Source organism: Enhydra lutris, unplaced genomic scaffold (assembly GCF_002288905.1).
Source record: "Enhydra lutris kenyoni isolate GAN:26980312 unplaced genomic scaffold, ASM228890v2 scaffoldscaffold21, whole genome shotgun sequence".
NCBI lineage: Eukaryota > Metazoa > Chordata > Mammalia > Carnivora > Mustelidae > Enhydra > Enhydra lutris.
Window position 1 is genome coordinate 362,822 of NW_019154105.1, and position 26,042 is coordinate 388,863.

Below are 26,042 nucleotides of genomic sequence, written 5' to 3' on the forward strand. Positions count from 1 at the left end.
CTGCTGCAGAATCTCTAAAACCCTGGTAATTTCCTAAGTGGTAGGGGTGAGAGAAGCATCTTCTGAGGATGCAAATCCAAAGTTTCTTTTTTTTAAGATTTTATTTATTTATTTGATAGAGAGGGGGGGGAGGTCAGAGGGAGAAGCAGACTCTCCACTGAGCAGGGAGCCTTATACAGGACTCGATCCTGGGACTCCCAGATCATGACCTGAGAAAAAGGCAGCCGCTTAACTGACTGAGCCCCCCAAGCACCCAGGAATCTGAAGTTTCAATGAAGACATGTTAAGCTTGAGATGCCTGTTAGACATTCAAGGGTTATGTCAAGTGAACGGTTTTCCTGCGTATTTCAGTGCATCCCATTATCCCTGTGAGGTCAAGGTCCCGGGTCAGAAAAGCAGTCCCTTGACTTTCCTGATGGTCCCTAACCATCTTGGCTCATTCTAGTCCACCTCTGCCTCAGGACCAATTCACATCCCACCCTTCAAGGTTTACTTCCCACAGAATTAATTTCCTTTCCCAGTCCGCAGTGAACCTCGCTAATAGTTACTCCCTATTGCATTGTGTTGAGCCCACGTTTTCTGTCTGCAGTGTGTCATCCTTCTTTCTTCTCTGGCGGCCTCCAGCATACCTCAGAGACATGGGCTGGGTGGTTAAACTCATTCCCCACTCTTTTTCCCCAACACAGATTTGACCTGATTTGACTCTTCCCTTCAGTGTATTCATTCGGGCTGGGACCAGGCTAAGGCAAACAAAGTGCCTATGGGTGCAAAATTTAAGAAAACACTCACTCTTAGTGAGATTACAGGGCCCAAGGATTTTTTAAAATTCTGTTATATATTGTACAGTCGATACTGCTTCCTAAAAGAGAGAGTACCAATTTATAATGCCACCAAAATCAACAATCTATCGATTTTGCAAAACTTCGTCAAGACTGTATGTCATCTCTGTGGGGGGAAAAAAAATCAGGGGGTCAGACTATAGCCAGCATCTCAAACATCTTTCAATGCTATCAACTAACATACAGGACGGTACACTCCCTGTCCATGAGTCCTTAATGACGGGTAGGGTAAGCCTTATTTCTCTAATTTTATTTTAGCTTAATTTTTTTAAAGATTTTATTTATTTCTTTGGCAGAGAGATAGCGAGAGAGGGAGCACAAGCAGGGGGAGTGGGAGAGGGAGAAGCAGGCTTCCCGCTGAGCAGGGAGCCCGATGCGGGGCTCCACCCGAGGACCCCGGGATCGTAGTCTTTGATCTCTGGTTCATAATTTAAGAACTTTAATAACTCCTCACCCACTCGGAGGTTTTTTTTTCCCCCGGGGCGAGGGTCGCGTCCGCCCACACCGCGAAAGGGTGCGGGAGACCGGCAGGTGCACGGGTCAGAGTCCGCCGGGGCAGCCCCGCGGCGCCCACGCAGCACCCAGCCGCCGAGACCCGCTTCCTGGCCAGCCCCGCGGGGGGTGGTGGTTCCCGCAGCGGCGCTCGGGGAGGCGCAGCAGGTGCGCGCAGCAGGAGGCTGGACACAGTGTCTGACACGCAGCACCTCTCAGTGCGAGAGAACAAGAGGACACCCGGACAGGCAGACGGAGGGTCTGAGTAGTGCGGGAGTCCGGGTGGCTGGTTTCCCCCCTAACACTGCCTACAAACCCCGTATGAAGACGGCACGAATTATGCGCGAAATCGGTCATTTACTGTGTCCAAGGGAGAGAGGAAGTTTGGAAAATTGGTGGGCTCTGCCAGGCCCGTAAAGCCAACCAAACTACATCATGAATCAAATATTTCCCCCCCAAAAAGATACATGATTGTACTTACCGTAGGACAGGGAATGCTTCTTTTAACAAAAAATATTTTCATTTTCTTTTTTTTTCTAATTCTTTATTTAAATTCAGTCTGGTTAACGTATATAGTGTACTACTAGTTTCAGGGTAGAATTCAGTGCGTCATCAGCTGCAACAACTCCCAAGACCCTCCATCACGTGCCCTCTTCGTGCCCATCACCCAAACCCCTTTCCTCTACCCACCACCCCTCCAGCAACCCTGTTTTTTCCCTAGAGATAATCGTCACTTACAGTTTGCCTCCCTCTCTATTTTCATCTTATTTTATTTTTCCTTCCCTTCCTCTATGTTCATCTGTTTTGTTTCTTAAATTCCACACAGAGTGAAATTTTATGGAATTTGTCTTTCTCTGACTGGCTTATTTCACTTAGCATAATGCCCTCTAGTGCTTTCTCCGTTGTGCAAGATATCAGGAACACACCTTGCTGGCAGAATTATACTGGCCAATAAAAACCTCTGAATCTGTTCTCTGTACTACCTCTGCCAACGGAAACACATTTACTTCTGTTTTCACATACCTTTCTATTTTCAGTGAGATACTCTCCCAAGCTACTGATCACTTCCTGCTCGGAACCTAGTTCTTCACTGTAAGTACTTTGAAATCAAGCAATTCTTTAAAAGCTTATCTTAGCACTGGGGGGAAGAAAAGTTTTTGGGTTTTTTTTAAGTATTTGATGTCTTTATTTTCAGCTGAAAGACTCATGTTTTCTTAACTATCTGCTTTAAATTTAGTCAAACTCAACAAGTATGTGCCAAACATGTGTTAGATGCCATGCTTTTCAAAGGAGTGCAGCCTTGAATTCTTACCAACTACTGTTTCCAGCAGAAAACACTTATCAGGTGTTATGTTTACTAACTTGATCACTAATTTCATTCCTTATATTAATACATATGCATATTTACTTGTGCTAGTCTAATTTCTTTATGCTTTGAAAATATTTTATTTCATCTATCCAGTAAAATGTCAGAAATAGGAGATGGAATTTTTTGGATTTACTAATGAATCATGAGAATCTTTGAATTTTCAGTATGAAAGGAAGAAAACAGACTAGAATGTTTCAAAATTAAATTCTGGTGCTTCATTCATATGCATAGAGATGTTACCCTTCTCACCTATCATTACATTTTTATCTTTGAAGCTTAAGAGATGAGAGATCAAGAAACAAAAATGTTTCAATTAAAGTGAAAAGAATCGGGTGTCTGGCTGGCTTAGTCAGTGGAATGTGGGACTCTTGATCTCAGGGTTGTGAGTTTCAGCCTCACATTGGGTGTAGAGATCACCTAAAAATAAATTTTTTTTTAAAAAGTGAAAAAAATCGGGACGCCTGAGTTTCTCAGTTGGTTAAGCGGCTGCCTTCAGCTCTGGTCATGATCCCAGCGTCCTGGGATTGAGTCTCACATCGGGCTTCTTGCTCAGTGGAGAGCCTGCTTCTCCCTCTGCCTCTGCCTACCACTCTGTCTGCCTGTGCTCTCTCTCTCTCTAACAAACACATAAATAAAATCTTTAAAAAATAAAAAACTGAAAAAAATCAAAATTTAGTAGTAAACACCAGAAAGAAGAAGAAAGTCTAAGTAATAAATTTAGTACCTGAACTGATTAATGTAATAGAGTAATACATTAATTCTATTGGTTAATATCGATAAGATGATGGGCTGTTCTCAAGAGTTCGTGTTCCAAGGCAGGGGAGATAGATATGAGATTAGTCGTAACTAAGACTAATTGGCGAAATTGGGATGTTTAACATGTGAGCCAAATTCTGCAAGATTTCCTAGCATTGAGGCCATTCCATGAAAGGAACCTTCTAAAGAAAGGAGTTGGTAGTCTCTCTTCAAAACGTGTGCACCAAGATTCCCATCTCAGGTCCTCCTGTCTCCATTTTTTTTTTTTTCTTTTCCCTGAGTGGAATTTTCCATCACTCTCTGTTCCTGCGGGATCAAAGATGGCACCAAACAAAACAGCTATGGGGTCACTTAGTGATGGGCAGAGCTGCTGGCCATCGAGGAGCTACAGACATCTTAGTCCCTACCACATCTAACACAACGCTTCCACATGCATTGGCTGCCCAGCAACTATTTGCTGAATTAGATTGCATTTGTAGTTGTTAGTAACAGAGGAGAAATGAAATAGCTCCAGGCCATGGGTGACAGAGTATGTTCTGCAAAGTCACTGGCACTGGGATGTCCTGGGATGCCAGGGTTCTGAGCAGGCAGCCGACAGCAAAGGAAAGAACTGAGCTAGTTCAGCCTGTGCTCCTCAGGCAGGCTGGAGGCACTGGTATAGGCTGCTATCTGCCTGGAGAAAAGTACTGATTTTTCTCATTCTCGCCAAGCTGTGTCTACACAAAAGAGCGACCTTTCTCTGCACAACAGCACCTTCTGGCTTAGGAGCACCCTGAGGGTGCTCGGGACAGATTCCTGCACCCCAGCCCAGCCCATTTCTAAAATAATTTTAGAGGTTAATACCCAGGATTCTACCTCGGAAACAAGCTCTCCAAGTGGTTTTTACACAAAGGAAGTGTTGGGGACATTGGGAGACAGGCTTGTAGATCTGGTCTCAGAAAGTCTTAGCGTCTTGACTGGGTTTAGAGAGATTCCAGGAAAGTTGTCTTCTGTTATCACAGCGGCTCTCAACGGCCCCAAACACGCTGCTCTCCTGCCTTGAATACCTGGGGTTGAAAACTGTTGGAGACTTGGTGGCCTCCGCACGGGATTTGCAGGTCACTTGGACATTGTGCATTTGTTACATTTCGAGATTTTGTTGCAACTTGAAGCTCTCTAGAATTTGTGAAATGATATTTAAGCCACAGAGCTGCGTATCAGAGTGTTCGCTTTCTCCTCTCCATTTTATAACTATCAAGAAGGCGTTTCCTGGAGTAAGAAATCTCATGTGGGAGTTGACAAAACCCTTTTCAAAATAACCTGAATCGGTCCCATGAAAGTCTGGGACACCGGTTCCGCGCAGCTCTGCTCTTCTGGGCCGGGCCGGATAGGGCAGCCCTGGGCCCCCGCAGGCGACCTTCGTCGGGGAGGAACTTCCCTCCAGCACCCGAAACCTCTGGGGGCCGCCGGTGCGCGCGGTTATCTGTGCGGAAGGGTCCACGGAAGCACCTGCGTCCCCGCGGTTCCCACGTTCAAAAGAGGAAGTCAGACGTCGTGAAAGGAGCGGAGCCTGAGCCTCGTCTGCGGCCGAGGACTACGCACGTCGCCCAACTGAGAAAGTGACTTTTGTGCAGATGCGGCGGCCAGCACGGGCGGCTGCCCGGGGCCCAACACAGGGACCGGACGTCAGAGGCCCCCGGACCGTCGGGCCTGCCGGGCTCTCGGGCTCGCAGCGGCCGGTGGGAATCCCGGACCCTGCAGCGCCCCGAGGGGGACAGTCCGCGGAGGGAGGACGACCCCGCGGCCGCAGACGCGCGTCTTCTCTGAATCTTCACGCTGCGCTCGCCTGTGCCAGCGCGGTCGGACCTCCCGAAGGACAGCGGGGGCCGCCGGGGCCGGCCGCGGGCCGCCCGCTCTCCGTTCCGCCCCGGCCGCGTCGCAGGGCCCCGCTCCCCTCCCCTCCCCCCGCGCGGGCCCCGCTCCCCTCCCCTCCCCCCGCGCCGGCCCCGCTCCCCTCCCCTCCCCCGCGCCGGCCCCGCTCCCCTCCCTCCCCCGCGCGTGCTCTCGCTGTCTCCGAAATGAAGTTGTATTTCTTTTAAACAATGGAAAAGGAAAAAAGAATAAAAAGAAAAAGAAAAGGAAAGAAGGAAGAAGCTACGCCGGTTGCGGGAACATGTTTCTGCTCCCGGAGGGCCTGGAGGCCCCGAGTCCGTCCGCGGGATTCACCGGACGCCGTGTGCCGGGCGCTGGCTCGGGGCCGGGGGGCGGGGAGGGGGGCCGCTGCGCTGGGGTGACCCGCAGTCACGACTGTTTTACGGACGTTATTGACTCACTTGTTTGGGAGAGAGACAGTGAGGCTGAGCGAGCGCGAGAGCGGACGGTCCAGGGGAGACGCAGGCGTCACCGGCCCCGGGAGGACCGTCCCCGCGAGGACCGTCCCCGCCGGCCAGGGACAGGTCTAGAGCGCGCGGCCCGTGCGCCCAGGAAGGCCGCCTCCTCCGGGCGGGAACCGGGAGCCGCCGGGCCGCGGCGCTGCGAGGAGGGTCGGAGGCCGCTGCCGCGGAGGAAGGGGGTAACTTGGCTCGGCCGGACCCCGACCTGCCCTCTCTTGGCCCCTTGACCTCCCCGCCGGACGGGAGCCCGAGCACAGCCCGACGAAGGTCCCCGCATTCCGCCGCCCCACACGCGCCGCTCCTCCCGACCGGGCCGGCGCGGGGAGGCTCTCCCGGACCGCGCAGCGCCGCGGACCCCGCGGTAAGTCACCGCGCCGCTGCCCCACGGACCCCGCGGTGGTCACCGCGCCGCTGCCCCACGGACCCCGCGGTGGTCACCGCGCCGCTGCCCCCACCGACCCCGGGTGGTCACCGCGCCGCTGCCCCGAGCCGCTGCCCCACGCCCGCCGGCCCCGCAGCACAGCGGGTTCTCTCCTGGCGGACCTCGGGGAAAGGCCTTTGCAGCGGGTTTCCTAAGAGCGCAAAGATCAAACCCAAAATCCACTCTAGTGATATTTGTAGAAAGGCAGACCTGGGGCGCCGGGGCGGGGCGTGGGGGGAGCCTCTGCGGGGAAAAGGCTGCCTTTGGCTCAGGTCAGGGTCCTGGGGTCCCTGGATGAGCCGTGCTCGGTGCGGAGCCTGCTGCTCCCCCTGCTTGTGCTCTCGCCCCCTCTCTCTCTCTCTGACAAATAAATAAAACCTTTAAAAAAAAAAAGGCAAACAATAAATTTAAAATAAGCTTTAACTGCTCTGGATGTAGTTTATGGTATTTTATACGAAAAAGAGAAATCCTTCAGAATAGTTCCTAAGAATGGGGGGGTAACATTTTCATAATGCCTGTATTTACATTATGCACTGCTTGAATTTAGGAATATATTTTTACAGCACTGGTAGCAGATTGTTTTTGTGTTTTTCACTTTAAATCTTATGGGGCTCCCCTCTTCCCATGTTCTTTTTTATGTTTTGTTTGGTTATTTTTAAAAATAATTTTAGACTTACGAAAAATGCTGCAAAAACAGCACAGACAGTAACAAATGTTGACCAGGATACGCAGTACTTAGAACCTTCACGCAAAATGCAGCCATTTGGGAAAACAGTTTGAAACAGTTTTCAAAATGCTACACATGGCATTGGTGGTATAGTGGTGAGCTCCGCTACCTTCCAACATGCTGACGGTAGAGTTACCACTTTGACCCACAACTTTGACTTCTGGGTATCTATCCAGGAGAAATGAAAATAAATGTCCACACAAAAACCTGTAGACAAACAGTAAGTAGAGCATTCGTTAATAATCAAAAAGTAAAACAATGTAAATGTCTGTCAACTCATGAACGGATGAACACAAGATGGTTTGTCCACACAGTGGAATGTTATTCAGCTGTAGAGAAGTACCGGCACACACTAGAACACAGATGAACCCTGGAAACATCACGCTAACTGAGGAAGTCAGTCACAGAAGACTACACACAGTCTTGTGTATCCCAGGGATATGTTTTAAGACAGCCCAGTGGATCCCTGAAACCGCAGATCGTACCACACCCTATATATACAATGTTTTTTATGCATACATAACTATCATAAAGTTTAATTTATAAATTAGGCATAGTAAGAGATTAACAACAACAATAATAAAATAGAACAATCATGACCATATACTGTAAAAAAAGTTATGTGACTATGGCCTCTCGAAATGTTATTATATCTACTCACCCTTCCTGAGCTGATAAGATGCCTGCGTGAGGAGATAAAGTGAGGTGAATGACGTTGGCATTGTGACAGCTCCAGGTGACTACTGACAGCTCTAGGCAACAGCACCAGGCGACTGGACCATATGTCAGAAGGAGAAAGTTCTGCTTCCAGACCTCAGCTGACCCTAGGTAACTGAAGCCACGGATGAGGACTACTGCACCATCTGATTCCATTTACGTGAAATGTCCACAATAACCAAACCAGTAGAGACAGATTAGAGACTGTTGGGAGCTGCGGAAGTGAGGGGATGTGGGGAGTGACTGGTAATAGATATGGGTATTTTTAAGGGATGTGTGATAAAAACATTCTAAAATCTTATTATGGTGATGGCTGTGCAACTCTGGATATGCTAAAATTCCTCAAGTATACATTTTAAATGAGTGAATTTCATGGCATGTAAAATATATATCTCAATAAAGCTATTTTTTAAAAAGTGCACAGCGTCCCTGGGTACTCTTCACCCAGGTTTCCTGATTCTTGTTGTAAATTACATGACCACAGTGTAAATATTGAAACCAGGAAATTAACATTGAAAACTATTAGCTAACTAACCGACAAGATCTTATTCAGCTTTTCCTAGTTGTGCCCCTGAAGTCCCAGGGAAGGGAGGAGGAGTCTTTGGCACCCGGGAGCTGGCCTGGTCTGGCCAGCATGCCAGCAGTATGGCTACGTGCTGGCCTGACACTCACACTGGGTTGTTGTGGGGTTTCTTTGTTTGTTTTTTGTTTTTGTCTTTTTGGAGATGTAATGGACATCTAACATTATATTAGTTTCAGGTGTACAATGTAATGATTTCAGATTCGTACATATTGTGAAATGTTCACCATAATAAGCCTGGTGAGCATACCAGCACATATGTTACAGATTTTTGATGAGAACTTTTTTTTTAAGATTTTATTTATTTATTTGACAGAGGGAGAGCGCACAAACAGGGGGAGCAGCAGGCAGAGAGAAAGGGAGAGCAGACTCCCTGCTGAGCAGGGAGCCCGATGCAGGGCTCGATCCCAGGACCCTGAGATCACGACCTGAGCTGAAAGCAGAGGCTTAACTGACTGTGCCACCTAAGTGCCCCTTGATGAGAACTTTTAAGCTTTATTCTCTTAACAACTTTCAAATATACAATCCAGTAGTATTGTCTATAATCACCATGAGTACAGTACATCCGCGGGACTTGCTTATTTTGTAGCTGACAGTCTGTACCTTTTAATCACCTTCACCCATTTCTCCCACACCCCACCCCCCACCTCTGCAGCCACAGAGGTTCTGTTCTGTGTATCTGTGGGGTTGGTTTGGTTGGCCCGTTGATTGCTTGGTTGGTTTTAGACCCCACATACAGTATCTGTCTTCCTCTGCCTGACTTACGTCACTGAGCACAGTACCCTCCAGGCCCACCGCGCTGTCCCTCACACTAGGTCCTGATGTTCTCCTCTTACACATAAAGAATTTCACAGAGCATCGACGTCAGTTAAGGCTAGTCTGTGACCATGATGGATCAAGATGAAACACTTGCACTCCATAATCATATTTGGAGATATATTTGAACTTTAGACATTATTCAAGCCACAACAGACCAAACGGTGTCCTCTCCTGGCTAATGTGAGTGATTGCTGCTGCTACACCTCTGGCAGAATTAACCTTGCTCCCCGTAGACCCTATTAATAGACCCAAAGGTAGGATTGTATTCTGCTTTTGGGACCACCTCCATTCCCTTGATCCTCCTTCAAATGTACCCAACCAAAAAGTGTTTCTAATACCCTTCTCTGGAAACTTCCCCCAGTCCCCAGTGGGCGCCTTCTCCCTTGCGAGAATGTGCAGTGAACCCAACTTACTCAACTCTGATTGTGTTCTTCATGGTCTCTGGCTGAAGAGCGTGGACAGCCCCTTTTCTGTTCCAGGATTCAATTCAGGATCCCAAATCGCACTTGGTCTTCATGTCTCCGTAGTCTCCTTCCATCCTGAATATTTCCCTTTTTTTTGTCTTTCACGATCCTGACACTGTTTACTGGCCAGATGTATTACAGAATCTCCCTCCATATGTGTTTGTCTGATACCTCCTTACGAGTGGATTCTGAGTATGTGTTATAGGTAAAGTAACGCAGAAGTGATGTTGTGTCCTTCAGTGCATGATAATAAACAAGGACATGAGTGTCCCTTCATGAGCCTCGCCTTCAACCACTATCACTGCAGTGGCTCCTGGGTGGCTCACTCTGTTGAGTGTCCTACTCTCATTTCCAGCTCGGGGCATGGTCTCAGGGTCGTGAGATCAAGCCCTGCGTTGGGCTCCATAGTCAACGAGGAGTCTGCTCGAGATTTTCTCTCTCTGACTCTGCACCTCCCCATCTCAATATATATCAATAATTATCACTGTGGTGATAGTGGTGATCTTATATCTTGTATCTCCATCATTCCTTCTACATTCATTAATAGGAATTCTATCATAAAAAAGCATTATATCTTCCCCCTCATCTTAAAATTTGTTTTTATTTATATCAGCATGGAATTGTGGGTAGTTGCATTGGTTTATGAGTTATAACCCATTACTAACATTAATTTGTTGCTCAAATTGTCCTGGTTTGGCCACTGTGAGAGCCATAAGATGGGCTCTGAGGTTCTGTCTCTAAGCCATTCTGGAGCCTTTTTGAACTTTTGGCCCTAGATCAAGAGGTTCCAGGCTTCTCTTGTACTTTCCCTGCTCTAGCCCTGGAATCAGCCATTTCTCCAATGAACTCTGACTCCCTTTTATTGGAAAATGGCATTTCAAAACCAAGATTTGGGCACAAGGTATATTCAGGGATAATGGGTTTTTGTTGCTTCTAGGTCCTCTCCGTGGGCGGAGCTAGGAAATAGATTTATGTACACGCACACGTCTGTATCTGTGTGAGTGTGCACGTGCACGTGTGTGTGAATAATCGTGAGTTCGCACCTCTGATTCCAAACCAACAGCACAGGATTCATTCCAGCTCTCCTCCTTTCCTTTGGTAATTTCTTTCTCTGACAGTAAAAAACCTCAATCTCATTATCCACAGTATATTTATTTGTTCAAGCCTCGCATGTATATATATACAAAGAAGTTTCAGAACTGCTAACCTATACCCTTGTGAAAAACAAGTTTCCTAACTAGGGATTAACATTTGTTCCTTTTGTCTTCAGCCTTATATTACACGGTCAAAACACGGCTTTCTGCAGGCATCACAGTTACCTTTTCCTTCCTCACTCTCAGTGCGTTTCTAATATTAATCGTAATACAATCAGGTTACTTTGTCACCGTGTATATTGCCTTTGAGGTTCCTTCCACATTCTGGTTGACTTTAATTGTCCCTTTGTGTGTTGACTTAATGTGTGACATACTAGCATGATTTAGAGGAAGAGCCATATAAAAGGGTACACTTGGGGTATCAGCCCATCCCTACCATTCCATTTCCATCGTCTCATTCTTTTCACCCCATTTACTCTGAACATGACACATTTATTCATCTCTGGTTTATTCTTTCTGTATTTCTCATTGTATAGTATGTTTTCTTATATCCCCTTATTTCTCACATGAAGGGTATCAGACAACACACGTTCTTTTGTGCATGGCTTATCCTGGAAATCATTCTATATCAGTTTATAGAGGTTATCCTCATTCTTTCTTTGATAGCTGCATAATGCTCTCTTGTATGGATGTCCTGTTAGAAAACAAAATTCAACTGAGTAATATTTACAGATCTTACTGGCTTTGTTCAATGATTATGAATCAGGCAGCGTCCAATCCACTGGACAGAAAGGAGCTGCGAGGAGCTGTACAAAAGGAAAGACTTCTACGGACAGAAGGAGCAGGCACAGGGCCGTTATACTAGACAAAAAAGCAAACAAATGGTTATGCCGGCTCAATTTTCTTTAGGGGTTCGCAGGGGTCTATCAGGCAGGTCATCTAACAAGAGCAGATTAGGCAATTCTTGACGGACTGGCTGAAGATTCCATTTCTTGGAGGGCTGAAGCGAGTCTCCGTGCGGCGACACGGGGCTTAGCGCAAGTGGCGGCCTTGTCCCCAACAGTACGTCATTATTCAGCCACTCTCCCGTGTGCGCGAATAACCTCAGGCAAGTACATTTTCACATGGTTGGAGATACATGCTCAGGGTCATTTCGAGAAGTGGGATGACAGGGTGGAGTGGTGACTGCGCACGGGCCTGGGATCCCCATTGTCTGAGCTCCTGCCGGGCGGCCGCGTTCCCACAGCAGCACTTGCCCTTTCCTCGCAGCCTCGCCAAGAGAACGCGTAGCATGCTTTTTAATTTGTGCCAATCTGACAGGCATTTCATTGGTATTATCTTAACTTTGAGTGAATCTGACCACCTTTTTTTTTTTTTAAAGATTTTATTTATTTATTTGACAGAGAGAGATCACAAGTAGACAGAGAGGCAGGCAGAGAGAGAGGAAGAAGCAGGCTCCCCTAGAGAGCAGAGAGCCTGATGCGGGGCTCGATCCCAGGACCCTGAGATCATGACCTGAGCTGAAGGCAGCGGATTAAACCACTGAGCCACCCAGGCGCCCCTGACCACCTTTTTGATATATATCTCTTAAGAGTCATTTTTATGTCTTTTTTTGTGAATTATCTGTTCCTGCCTTTTTACTATTTTCTTAACTTTAGGGCTTTTAAATGTCTCTCATTTTAGAATCTTCTTTAAATACTTAATGTTGGGGCTCCTGGGTGGCTCAATAGTTAAGCGTCTGCCTTTGGCTCAGGTCATGACCCCAGGGTCCTGGGATCAGCCTGCTTCTCCCTCTCCCACTCCCCATGCTTGTGTTCCCTTTCACGCTGTGTCTCTCTCTGTCAATTAAATAACAAAAATCTTTAAAAATAACAATAAATAAACAAATACTTAATGTTAGGGAAGCTGGGTGGCTCAGTTGGTTGGGTGGCCAACTCTTGGTTCTGCTCAGGTCATAATCCTGGGGTCCTTGGTTCAAGCCCCACGCTGGGCTCCCTGCTCAGCAAGGAGTCTGCTTGAAGATTTTCTCTCTTTCTCTCCTTCTGCCCCTCTGTCTGCTCATGTATTCTTTATATATATATATATATATATATATATATATATATATATATATATATATATATAATGTCACCGCGCCGCTGCCCCACGGACCCCGCGGTGGTCACCGCGCCGCTGCCCCACGGACCCCGCGGTGGTCACCGCGCCGCTGCCCCCACCGACCCCGGGTGGTCACCGCGCCGCTGCCCCGAGCCGCTGCCCCACGCCCGCCGGCCCCGCAGCACAGCGGGTTCTCTCCTGGCGGACCTCGGGGAAAGGCCTTTGCAGCGGGTTTCCTAAGAGCGCAAAGATCAAACCCAAAATCCACTCTAGTGATATTTGTAGAAAGGCAGACCTGGGGCGCCGGGGCGGGGCGTGGGGGGAGCCTCTGCGGGGAAAAGGCTGCCTTTGGCTCAGGTCAGGGTCCTGGGGTCCCTGGATGAGCCGTGCTCGGTGCGGAGCCTGCTGCTCCCCCTGCTTGTGCTCTCGCCCCCTCTCTCTCTCTCTGACAAATAAATAAAACCTTTAAAAAAAAAAAGGCAAACAATAAATTTAAAATAAGCTTTAACTGCTCTGGATGTAGTTTATGGTATTTTATACGAAAAAGAGAAATCCTTCAGAATAGTTCCTAAGAATGGGGGGGTAACATTTTCATAATGCCTGTATTTACATTATGCACTGCTTGAATTTAGGAATATATTTTTACAGCACTGGTAGCAGATTGTTTTTGTGTTTTTCACTTTAAATCTTATGGGGCTCCCCTCTTCCCATGTTCTTTTTTATGTTTTGTTTGGTTATTTTTAAAAATAATTTTAGACTTACGAAAAATGCTGCAAAAACAGCACAGACAGTAACAAATGTTGACCAGGATACGCAGTACTTAGAACCTTCACGCAAAATGCAGCCATTTGGGAAAACAGTTTGAAACAGTTTTCAAAATGCTACACATGGCATTGGTGGTATAGTGGTGAGCTCCGCTACCTTCCAACATGCTGACGGTAGAGTTACCACTTTGACCCACAACTTTGACTTCTGGGTATCTATCCAGGAGAAATGAAAATAAATGTCCACACAAAAACCTGTAGACAAACAGTAAGTAGAGCATTCGTTAATAATCAAAAAGTAAAACAATGTAAATGTCTGTCAACTCATGAACGGATGAACACAAGATGGTTTGTCCACACAGTGGAATGTTATTCAGCTGTAGAGAAGTACCGGCACACACTAGAACACAGATGAACCCTGGAAACATCACGCTAACTGAGGAAGTCAGTCACAGAAGACTACACACAGTCTTGTGTATCCCAGGGATATGTTTTAAGACAGCCCAGTGGATCCCTGAAACCGCAGATCGTACCACACCCTATATATACAATGTTTTTTATGCATACATAACTATCATAAAGTTTAATTTATAAATTAGGCATAGTAAGAGATTAACAACAACAATAATAAAATAGAACAATCATGACCATATACTGTAAAAAAAGTTATGTGACTATGGCCTCTCGAAATGTTATTATATCTACTCACCCTTCCTGAGCTGATAAGATGCCTGCGTGAGGAGATAAAGTGAGGTGAATGACGTTGGCATTGTGACAGCTCCAGGTGACTACTGACAGCTCTAGGCAACAGCACCAGGCGACTGGACCATATGTCAGAAGGAGAAAGTTCTGCTTCCAGACCTCAGCTGACCCTAGGTAACTGAAGCCACGGATGAGGACTACTGCACCATCTGATTCCATTTACGTGAAATGTCCACAATAACCAAACCAGTAGAGACAGATTAGAGACTGTTGGGAGCTGCGGAAGTGAGGGGATGTGGGGAGTGACTGGTAATAGATATGGGTATTTTTAAGGGATGTGTGATAAAAACATTCTAAAATCTTATTATGGTGATGGCTGTGCAACTCTGGATATGCTAAAATTCCTCAAGTATACATTTTAAATGAGTGAATTTCATGGCATGTAAAATATATATCTCAATAAAGCTATTTTTTAAAAAGTGCACAGCGTCCCTGGGTACTCTTCACCCAGGTTTCCTGATTCTTGTTGTAAATTACATGACCACAGTGTAAATATTGAAACCAGGAAATTAACATTGAAAACTATTAGCTAACTAACCGACAAGATCTTATTCAGCTTTTCCTAGTTGTGCCCCTGAAGTCCCAGGGAAGGGAGGAGGAGTCTTTGGCACCCGGGAGCTGGCCTGGTCTGGCCAGCATGCCAGCAGTATGGCTACGTGCTGGCCTGACACTCACACTGGGTTGTTGTGGGGTTTCTTTGTTTGTTTTTTGTTTTTGTCTTTTTGGAGATGTAATGGACATCTAACATTATATTAGTTTCAGGTGTACAATGTAATGATTTCAGATTCGTACATATTGTGAAATGTTCACCATAATAAGCCTGGTGAGCATACCAGCACATATGTTACAGATTTTTGATGAGAACTTTTTTTTTAAGATTTTATTTATTTATTTGACAGAGGGAGAGCGCACAAACAGGGGGAGCAGCAGGCAGAGAGAAAGGGAGAGCAGACTCCCTGCTGAGCAGGGAGCCCGATGCAGGGCTCGATCCCAGGACCCTGAGATCACGACCTGAGCTGAAAGCAGAGGCTTAACTGACTGTGCCACCTAAGTGCCCCTTGATGAGAACTTTTAAGCTTTATTCTCTTAACAACTTTCAAATATACAATCCAGTAGTATTGTCTATAATCACCATGAGTACAGTACATCCGCGGGACTTGCTTATTTTGTAGCTGACAGTCTGTACCTTTTAATCACCTTCACCCATTTCTCCCACACCCCACCCCCCACCTCTGCAGCCACAGAGGTTCTGTTCTGTGTATCTGTGGGGTTGGTTTGGTTGGCCCGTTGATTGCTTGGTTGGTTTTAGACCCCACATACAGTATCTGTCTTCCTCTGCCTGACTTACGTCACTGAGCACAGTACCCTCCAGGCCCACCGCGCTGTCCCTCACACTAGGTCCTGATGTTCTCCTCTTACACATAAAGAATTTCACAGAGCATCGACGTCAGTTAAGGCTAGTCTGTGACCATGATGGATCAAGATGAAACACTTGCACTCCATAATCATATTTGGAGATATATTTGAACTTTAGACATTATTCAAGCCACAACAGACCAAACGGTGTCCTCTCCTGGCTAATGTGAGTGATTGCTGCTGCTACACCTCTGGCAGAATTAACCTTGCTCCCCGTAGACCCTATTAATAGACCCAAAGGTAGGATTGTATTCTGCTTTTGGGACCACCTCCATTCCCTTGATCCTCCTTCAAATGTACCCAACCAAAAAGTGTTTCTAATACCCTTCTCTGGAAACTTCCCCCAGTCCCCAGTGGGCGCCTTCTCCCTTGCGAGAATGTGCAGTGAACCCAACTTACTCAACTCTGATTGTGTTCTTCATGGTCTCTGGCTGAAGAGCGTGGACAGCCCCTTTTCTGTTCCAGGATTCAATTCAGGATCCCAAATCGCACTTGGTCTTCATGTCTCCGTAGTCTCCTTCCATCCTGAATATTTCCCTTTTTTTTGTCTTTCACGATCCTGACACTGTTTACTGGCCAGATGTATTACAGAATCTCCCTCCATATGTGTTTGTCTGATACCTCCTTACGAGTGGATTCTGAGTATGTGTTATAGGTAAAGTAACGCAGAAGTGATGTTGTGTCCTTCAGTGCATGATAATAAACAAGGACATGAGTGTCCCTTCATGAGCCTCGCCTTCAACCACTATCACTGCAGTGGCTCCTGGGTGGCTCACTCTGTTGAGTGTCCTACTCTCATTTCCAGCTCGGGGCATGGTCTCAGGGTCGTGAGATCAAGCCCTGCGTTGGGCTCCATAGTCAACGAGGAGTCTGCTCGAGATTTTCTCTCTCTGACTCTGCACCTCCCCATCTCAATATATATCAATAATTATCACTGTGGTGATAGTGGTGATCTTATATCTTGTATCTCCATCATTCCTTCTACATTCATTAATAGGAATTCTATCATAAAAAAGCATTATATCTTCCCCCTCATCTTAAAATTTGTTTTTATTTATATCAGCATGGAATTGTGGGTAGTTGCATTGGTTTATGAGTTATAACCCATTACTAACATTAATTTGTTGCTCAAATTGTCCTGGTTTGGCCACTGTGAGAGCCATAAGATGGGCTCTGAGGTTCTGTCTCTAAGCCATTCTGGAGCCTTTTTGAACTTTTGGCCCTAGATCAAGAGGTTCCAGGCTTCTCTTGTACTTTCCCTGCTCTAGCCCTGGAATCAGCCATTTCTCCAATGAACTCTGACTCCCTTTTATTGGAAAATGGCATTTCAAAACCAAGATTTGGGCACAAGGTATATTCAGGGATAATGGGTTTTTGTTGCTTCTAGGTCCTCTCCGTGGGCGGAGCTAGGAAATAGATTTATGTACACGCACACGTCTGTATCTGTGTGAGTGTGCACGTGCACGTGTGTGTGAATAATCGTGAGTTCGCACCTCTGATTCCAAACCAACAGCACAGGATTCATTCCAGCTCTCCTCCTTTCCTTTGGTAATTTCTTTCTCTGACAGTAAAAAACCTCAATCTCATTATCCACAGTATATTTATTTGTTCAAGCCTCGCATGTATATATATACAAAGAAGTTTCAGAACTGCTAACCTATACCCTTGTGAAAAACAAGTTTCCTAACTAGGGATTAACATTTGTTCCTTTTGTCTTCAGCCTTATATTACACGGTCAAAACACGGCTTTCTGCAGGCATCACAGTTACCTTTTCCTTCCTCACTCTCAGTGCGTTTCTAATATTAATCGTAATACAATCAGGTTACTTTGTCACCGTGTATATTGCCTTTGAGGTTCCTTCCACATTCTGGTTGACTTTAATTGTCCCTTTGTGTGTTGACTTAATGTGTGACATACTAGCATGATTTAGAGGAAGAGCCATATAAAAGGGTACACTTGGGGTATCAGCCCATCCCTACCATTCCATTTCCATCGTCTCATTCTTTTCACCCCATTTACTCTGAACATGACACATTTATTCATCTCTGGTTTATTCTTTCTGTATTTCTCATTGTATAGTATGTTTTCTTATATCCCCTTATTTCTCACATGAAGGGTATCAGACAACACACGTTCTTTTGTGCATGGCTTATCCTGGAAATCATTCTATATCAGTTTATAGAGGTTATCCTCATTCTTTCTTTGATAGCTGCATAATGCTCTCTTGTATGGATGTCCTGTTAGAAAACAAAATTCAACTGAGTAATATTTACAGATCTTACTGGCTTTGTTCAATGATTATGAATCAGGCAGCGTCCAATCCACTGGACAGAAAGGAGCTGCGAGGAGCTGTACAAAAGGAAAGACTTCTACGGACAGAAGGAGCAGGCACAGGGCCGTTATACTAGACAAAAAAGCAAACAAATGGTTATGCCGGCTCAATTTTCTTTAGGGGTTCGCAGGGGTCTATCAGGCAGGTCATCTAACAAGAGCAGATTAGGCAATTCTTGACGGACTGGCTGAAGATTCCATTTCTTGGAGGGCTGAAGCGAGTCTCCGTGCGGCGACACGGGGCTTAGCGCAAGTGGCGGCCTTGTCCCCAACAGTACGTCATTATTCAGCCACTCTCCCGTGTGCGCGAATAACCTCAGGCAAGTACATTTTCACATGGTTGGAGATACATGCTCAGGGTCATTTCGAGAAGTGGGATGACAGGGTGGAGTGGTGACTGCGCACGGGCCTGGGATCCCCATTGTCTGAGCTCCTGCCGGGCGGCCGCGTTCCCACAGCAGCACTTGCCCTTTCCTCGCAGCCTCGCCAAGAGAACGCGTAGCATGCTTTTTAATTTGTGCCAATCTGACAGGCATTTCATTGGTATTATCTTAACTTTGAGTGAATCTGACCACCTTTTTTTTTTTTTAAAGATTTTATTTATTTATTTGACAGAGAGAGATCACAAGTAGACAGAGAGGCAGGCAGAGAGAGAGGAAGAAGCAGGCTCCCCTAGAGAGCAGAGAGCCTGATGCGGGGCTCGATCCCAGGACCCTGAGATCATGACCTGAGCTGAAGGCAGCGGATTAAACCACTGAGCCACCCAGGCGCCCCTGACCACCTTTTTGATATATATCTCTTAAGAGTCATTTTTATGTCTTTTTTTGTGAATTATCTGTTCCTGCCTTTTTACTATTTTCTTAACTTTAGGGCTTTTAAATGTCTCTCATTTTAGAATCTTCTTTAAATACTTAATGTTGGGGCTCCTGGGTGGCTCAATAGTTAAGCGTCTGCCTTTGGCTCAGGTCATGACCCCAGGGTCCTGGGATCAGCCTGCTTCTCCCTCTCCCACTCCCCATGCTTGTGTTCCCTTTCACGCTGTGTCTCTCTCTGTCAATTAAATAACAAAAATCTTTAAAAATAACAATAAATAAACAAATACTTAATGTTAGGGAAGCTGGGTGGCTCAGTTGGTTGGGTGGCCAACTCTTGGTTCTGCTCAGGTCATAATCCTGGGGTCCTTGGTTCAAGCCCCACGCTGGGCTCCCTGCTCAGCAAGGAGTCTGCTTGAAGATTTTCTCTCTTTCTCTCCTTCTGCCCCTCTGTCTGCTCATGTATTCTTTATATATATATATATATATATATATATATATATATATATATATACATATATATAATAAGTCTTTGAAAAAATAAAATAAATACTTAATGTCAAATCTTGTGCTTTGTGATACTTATAATCATTTTATTAAAACTTTAAATGTGTGGTGTTTGTGTACTATACTCACTGATGGGAAAGCAAATACCTAGAGCTGCTTGCTGATAGTGATGATGTTCAACAGAAACAAATAGTTAAGAGACCATTTTTAAGCTTTTCCTGCTTTCTAAATAAATAAATAAACTAGTTTACCCTCATCCAGAATAACTGAGCATTCGTTTCATGATACTGTTTGCCAAGAATGATAGCGGACCTGGATAATTTATTATTAGCTGTGATGAAGCCCGGCAGATTTAGATGCGTTTGAACCATTCCTGCACGATACACTTTCAGCTGCGTGGAGAAATATCCAAGCTATAACCCTGTTTTTAAAACTACCCCTGGTGTCATACACTGCACTCTCTTCTTGTTCAAAGGAACCAGAAAACTAGCTAAGTGTTAAAAAGTCATGAGAGCTGTAAAGAAAGCAGCTAATTCAAGAAAAAGAAAAGTGTAAAATAATTTGGAACAATGGAGATACTTTGTTTTTGGACCTGTTCTCTCTACGCAGAAAATACTATAAAAAAGGCAAATATTATGACAATGCTTGAGTATCTTGTATTTTCAGTTTTAACGTGTGCATGTATGTGTGTGTTTTTCAAAATGTCCTGAAGACTGAAGTGGAAATGTATGACATCCCAGTGCCCAGCACACTGTAAGGGAATCAAGCCTCATGTAAGTGCTTAAATCAATGAGGCATGTGCCTTTATGAGGGTAACATTGAGCTTGGTGCTAAAGGACTAAATATGAAAGGGGGTTCCAGGTCTCAAGGAGATCACAATAAGCCGATGGTGATGCCACAGTGTACTCAGCACGGTGGTGGAGTGAGAGTCCAAAGCCAAGAGGCAAAGGGAGGAAAAGGGTCTGTGGAATGAGCCTAAGAAGGATTTGAGTTCCACAGTTTACTTAAACTCCCTGAGTGTCCATTTCCTTATCAACTCAATAAAGATAATAATTCCTACTTTCCCAGGCTATTGTAAGATTAGGTGGACAATGTGAGTCCAGCACGATGTCTGCGGGAGAGTAGAATCTCTGTGAATATTAGGTGATATCATTACCAACAATTGTATATGGAAAATATCAAATTTCCTTGCTATGCTTTTGTACATGATAGCCACTCTCCTTTATTTTACCTGATACCTTATTGCTAAACTCATCTCCAGACTTTATCTCATTGAATACTATCAATAGGGACACCTGGGTGGCTCAGTCGGTTAAGCATCTGCTTTCAGCTCAGGTCATGATCCCAGGTCCTGGGATGAAGCAGGAGTCAGGCTCCCTGCTCAGTGGAGAGCCTGCTTCTCCTTCTCCCTTTGCCTGCCACTCTGCCTTCTTGTGTTTTCTCCCCTCCCCACCCCTGCTCTGTCAAATAAAATCATTAAAAAAAAAAAAAAAAGAACTCTCAAAAAGCATGTGAGGTGGTTAGGTCGGAAACCGCTTTCATGTCATAGACTAATAAATGGAAACTTAAACGACTAGACTGGTAAATGACTAGTCAGAGATCACAGAGTTTAAGAAACCAGGATTTGAGCAAAGATACTCTCACTCCAAATCTAATCCATGATCTATGACCCCCCCCACACTGCCTCTGCTGGTAGAAATTAGGATTAACTTCACAAAATGGACTTCGTAATACACTTTGCTGAGACATACCGTCAGGACTTGTTCCAACATGTGTCAAAGGGCTCCCAAGCCAGCACTGAGAGGGGGACACAGGCTTCAGGTAAATTTGAAGTGAAGAACTAGGATACAAAAAAACTGGAGAGGACTTCTGTGGTATTGTGCTTTATAATAAGAAATACATATATGGTTTTTATCTCTGTTCATGGCACGGAGCTTCTAAAATCTTCGGAATCTCTTAACTGATCAAGAGCGATAAAGGTGTTCTCTTATTCATACCAAGCCCCTCTCAAGTATGGGGAGTTTATCTAGAGAAGTGATTTTCAGAAAACCTTTGAGGATGGGGCTGGTTGCCGGGAACAAGCCTTGTGATCAGAGGTCTGGAACGTTCAGCCCCACCTCCCAGACTTCCAGGGAGGCGAGCGGGCTGAACATTGAATTCAGTTACCGGTGGCCAATGGTTTAATCAACGATGCTTAATGCAATAAAGCCCCAGAAGGATGGGGTTCAGGGAACTTTGGGGTTAGGAAGCCAAGCAGACTCTACGTGTTCTGAACTTGTGCATCTCTTCATCTGCTCATTTGAATCCTTTAGTTTCCTTTGTTCCACAGTAATCCGGTAAGTAAACTGTCCGACTATTTTCTGGGGTCCTGTGAGCCCCTCTAACTGATTGAACCCAAGGAAGGGTCACGGGGACCTTCAGGCAGTAGCTGGTGAGTCGGAGGCGCGGGTAACAGTCTGGGCTGGCACCCAGCACCCGGAGCGCAGAAGTCGGAGTGGTCTCGTGGGGCTGAACCCTGCGCCTGCGGGTCTGAAGCTCCGTCCTGTCCACGCGGGCGGGCACAGCTGGACGGTAGGACACGGCAGCTGCGATTGCAGAACCGCTTGGTGTGCGGGAAACCACCGCACATTTGGTGAGCGGAAGTGAAGCAGACTATCCGTGGGTAAGCAGAAAACAGGGAGGGTTGTCTTTTATTATTATTATTATTATTATTATTATTATTACAACTGCTAATCATAAATAAATCCAAAACAAAAATAAACTTATAAAAGGAGCAGGAGGGGAAAGGTATGTTTGCACCAAAGCTTCGGATGGCGCCCTGTGAGCGAAGCCTGCTCTCTGCGGCTCACTACTGCGCGCGACTGCAAGGTGGTCATCCGTTCCCCTGTCTTGTGTGGATACTAGAAGCCTGTCTAAAAACAGTACCAATAATCCGTTTTTTCTCCCTTACTCCGAAAGAAGCAATCGGTCCTTTGATCAGTTCAATGAATTCCTTTCCCCAGGGACCTCTGTCCTCAGGGGAGTAGAGAGAGAAATTATATTCCTCAAAGATCAGCAACCAGGGGCGCCTGGGAGGCTCAGAGGGTTGGGCATCTGCCTTCGGCTCAGGTCACGATCTCAGAGTTCTGGGATCGAGTCGGCGTGGGGCTTTGCTCGGCGGGCAGTCTGCTTCTCCCTCTTCCTCTCCCCTCCACTTGTGCTCCCACTCTCTGTCTCTCACATGAATAAATAAAATCTCTTTTTTTAAAAAAAGATCCGCACACAACTTAATCAAATCGTCTCACTTGCCTGGGAAGCAGAATGCCTCAAAACAGGTTTCCACGAGCAACCTTGAGTCTACTTACACCAGCTTTTTCCTTTCCAGACCACTGCCACTGAAGACCCTGCCTCGGAAATGCAAGCCCCATCCCCGGTGGTCATTGTGACTCAGCCTGGATGTAGTCCCATGCCCCAAACCTCCAACTGGCAGACGGGCATGTGTGACTGCTTCAGCGACTGTGGAGTCTGTAAGTGCTGGGAAATGTGCCCGTCATCGCTGCGGGGACGGGGTGGGGGGGGGGATTGGGGGGGGTGGCCCAAGGCCAGAGCCCTCCCTCATTCCTCCCTCACTGTGTAGTGAGGGTTCCCGGCCTCCTACAGGGCACCCGGCACATTGGCCAGTGAATGGGAAGCGAAGGAGAAAGTCTTGTGCTGGTTATAGGTAATTTTTCTCCAGCACATCAGTCAATAGTCTTACTTCTAAAATAAGTTCTGGAGTTAAGATGGTGTAAGGAAGCTGATGATTCTCACAGTGAGTGGGTCTGGTCTAATGATCGTAAATAGACCATACGTGAAAAGAAAAGGGGTATTTCCAGTTTAACTTGATTTAAAAAAAGAAGAAGAAAGAAAGAAAGAAAAAGAAAAACGACTGTTCTTGTTGCATATATAGACTCACCCCTCCGCGTTACACAAAGCACAGTATCCACCCATGGCTGTGATACAAGCCTGGACAAGAACTCTTTGAACTGATACATTTAGGTTTTTATACACCTGAGAATAAAGAATTCTAAAGGCTGTCAGCTTCTCATTGGGAAAGAATCTCTGCCTCTTCTTTGTTTCCTTTTCATGAACCTCTCCAAGTGCTGTTGGGGAGCCAGGCTCGGGGATGGGGGTGTCAGAGGGGACCAAAGAGCTCAGCTCTCGACCCAACCAAGGAACAAACAGGCGCCCTCGACAAAATTTGCTCTGCCTCAAGCCTACAGAGCGCCCTGAGACAAGGAAAGAAAGTACATCAACCTTTAACGTACCAGTGACAGTGAAATTCGGATCAAGTTGACCCCTGAGCAACATGGGTTTGAACTGCGCTGGTCCGTGTAGATGCAGACTTTTTGTTTACAGTCCAGCACTATAAAAGTATCTTCTCTTCCTTGTGATTTTCTCAGCATTTCCTTTTCTCTGGCTTACTTTATTGTAAGAGTACAGTATGTGACATGGACAACATACAAAATGTGCGTTAGTAAAGTGTTGAGGACATTGGTAAGGCTTCCGTCAAGAGTAAGTTATGAGTACTTCGGTTTGGGGGGAGTCAAAAGTTACATGCAGATTTTTTGACTGCGCAGAGGGCCAGCACTCCCAAACCCCCACATTGTCCAAAGGTCAACTGTACATTAGAAAGCACAGAGAGAAAAAATTTACCCAAAAAATGGAAAAATGGGTTTGCTCATTGGCTCTCATTTCTTACTGGATGACCCGGGGTGATGACTTACACTTCTCAAGACACTTCTCAAGACATTATTAGTTCAACATCTGCAAATCATAGTAATACTAAGTGACTACATTACTAAAACCCTGTAAAGATGAATAGCTTTTTCCTCCTGCCCCTTGTATCGTCACTCAAATAAGTGAATTACAAGGTCTAATAAAAGCTTAATTGCTTCATGGCACGACTTTTTTTTTTTTTTTTTTTTTTTTTGAGAGAGAGAGAGAGAAAGAACACAAGAAGGGGAAGGTCAGAGGGAGAAGCAGACTCCCCACTGAGCAGGGAGCCAGATGCGGGGCTTGATCCCAGGACTCTGGGATCGTGACCTGAGCCAAAGGCAGACATTCAAACAACTGAGCCACCCAGGCCCCCATGGCAAGACTCCTTAATTACAGCCCTGACCAAATCATTCTCCCTTCTTAAAATATTTCGGTGGTTCCTTATGACCTTCATGACCAACTCCACGCACTCACGCCATCATCCAGTCCCCAACCTGCCTTGACTTCCAGCTTTATCCCCGTCCCACCAGCCATACTGAATGAACACCAGCTATTGCCAAGACATGCCAAGTGACGTCAGAGACGCTCCTCTCCCTTTTGTCTACCTGCCAAATTCTACTCGGCTGTCAATGTTCTGATCGAGCCCCACATCCTCTCAGAGCTGTTTGAGGCCCCATTTCTGTGGTTGACCCCTTGACATCTTGAGTAGGTTTCCGTTGGGGAATTTTTCATGTTATTATCTGACTGCTCTCCTAGACTCCAGAAAGAGGCAATCAGTTTTAAGGACAATCTCTGGAACAAGGCTAGGTTTCTGTGAGTCATTCAACAGATGAGTGAAGGCAGGATGACAGAAAGGACACATACTTGCCAAGGTGTGTGGAAGACTGAAACGACTGGGTGGGGAGAAGGGAGAAGCCGATGAAATACTGGGCAAAAGCATGGTGGATAGCCCTGGCCAAGACCCCATGACTGGGACTGTCGTTCATGAAAGCAAACTAGCTTCCACAGGTGGCTGGAATAGAGTGGAGTAACTCGTGCCTCTGGCTTCCTGTGTCCAGGTCTCTGTGGCACATTTTGTTTCACGTGCCTTGCATGTCAAGTTGCAGCTGACATGAATGAATGCTGTCTGTGTGGGACATCCGTCGCAATGAGGACCCTCTACCGGACCCGATATGGCATCCCTGTGAGTCTCTTACAACACTGTAACATTCAAACATGCTCCCACATTGAAAATCATCATTGTGAACCTGCAAGCCATTTGATGGGGTCCCTCTCCCGAAGTTGCTTGGTTGGCATTTCCTAGCATGTGCAACCTTCTATCCAGTTGCCATAGCAAGAGGTCTCCTTGGTTAGGTGACCTTCTAGGTTTCCGTTAAAGACCTTAGAGCATAAGCAACTCTCGTATTTGCATGTGTATCAGACAATGGATGGGGACTATTCAGGACCCAGCATGCCCCAAGTTCATGACAGAGGACACCTCACTGAAACCTTACACCAGCCATCCCTGTAAAGTGAGGGGGTCCACATTTTACAGATGAGGACTTTGAAGTTTTCAGAGGTGGAGTAACTCGCCAAAAGACATGCACTAGGAGTAGAAGTTGTCGATATTCAACCCTGCCTTTGCATGAAGGCACATTCCATGATGCCACAAGCTGCCCTTTATGTAGTAGGACTCGCCAGGGAAACACAGTCAAAAAGAGACACAGATGATGCAGACCTGGATACATACAGATCCATATAACGAGAGCGACTGTAAGGAAGAGGTTCGTGTGACTGTGAGGGCTGGCAAGTCCAAACACCACAGCAGCCTGGCAGGCTGGGAGGAGCTGCAGCCCGGGTCTGAGGCAACTGGCTGGCAGGATTTCTCTCCTGCTCTGGGGAGGTAGATCTTTCTCTACTCCGACCTTCAGTGGCTTGGATCAAGCCTGCCCACGTCACAGGGTATAATCCATGTCACTTAGGATC

At 46.1% G+C, this 26,042-nt stretch overlaps 2 protein-coding genes across 2 annotated transcripts in view; both read left to right on the top strand.

The window, feature by feature from the left end:
* Window positions 1-2,345: 2,345 nt before the first annotated feature.
* Window positions 2,346-26,042, top strand: part of LOC111149238 (placenta-specific gene 8 protein) — a 31,553-nt gene continuing 7,856 nt past the window's right edge. Inside the window, exons 1-3 of the mRNA XM_022506194.1 lie at window positions 2,346-2,423; window positions 22,705-22,846; window positions 25,136-25,260. Of these exons, the coding sequence (XP_022361902.1) occupies window positions 22,735-22,846; window positions 25,136-25,260 (237 nt within the window). The 5' untranslated portion in view covers window positions 2,346-2,423; window positions 22,705-22,734. The remainder of the gene's footprint in view (window positions 2,424-22,704; window positions 22,847-25,135; window positions 25,261-26,042) is intronic.
* LOC111149175 (collagen alpha-1(I) chain-like) lies at window positions 5,070-13,190 on the top strand. Its single transcript, XM_022506115.1, has 3 exons — window positions 5,070-5,359; window positions 5,802-6,261; window positions 12,811-13,190. Exons 1-3 carry the CDS (start codon window positions 5,070-5,072, stop codon window positions 12,985-12,987), a joined length of 927 nt encoding a protein of 308 aa, XP_022361823.1. The 3' UTR covers window positions 12,988-13,190.

Excerpts from the sequence above, each read along its gene's own strand:
- LOC111149175 (XM_022506115.1), top strand. The coding sequence starts at position 5,070 with ATGCGGCGGCCAGCACGGGCGGCTGCCCGGGGCCCAACACAGGGACCG. Across the intron at positions 5,360-5,801 it reads GGCCGCCCGCTCTCCGTTCC|CGCGAGAGCGGACGGTCCAG; the intron begins GCCCCGGCCGCG and ends AGGCTGAGCGAG. Across the intron at positions 6,262-12,810 it reads GCCCCACGGACCCCGCGGTG|GTCACCGCGCCGCTGCCCCA; the intron begins GTCACCGCGCCG and ends GACCCCGCGGTG.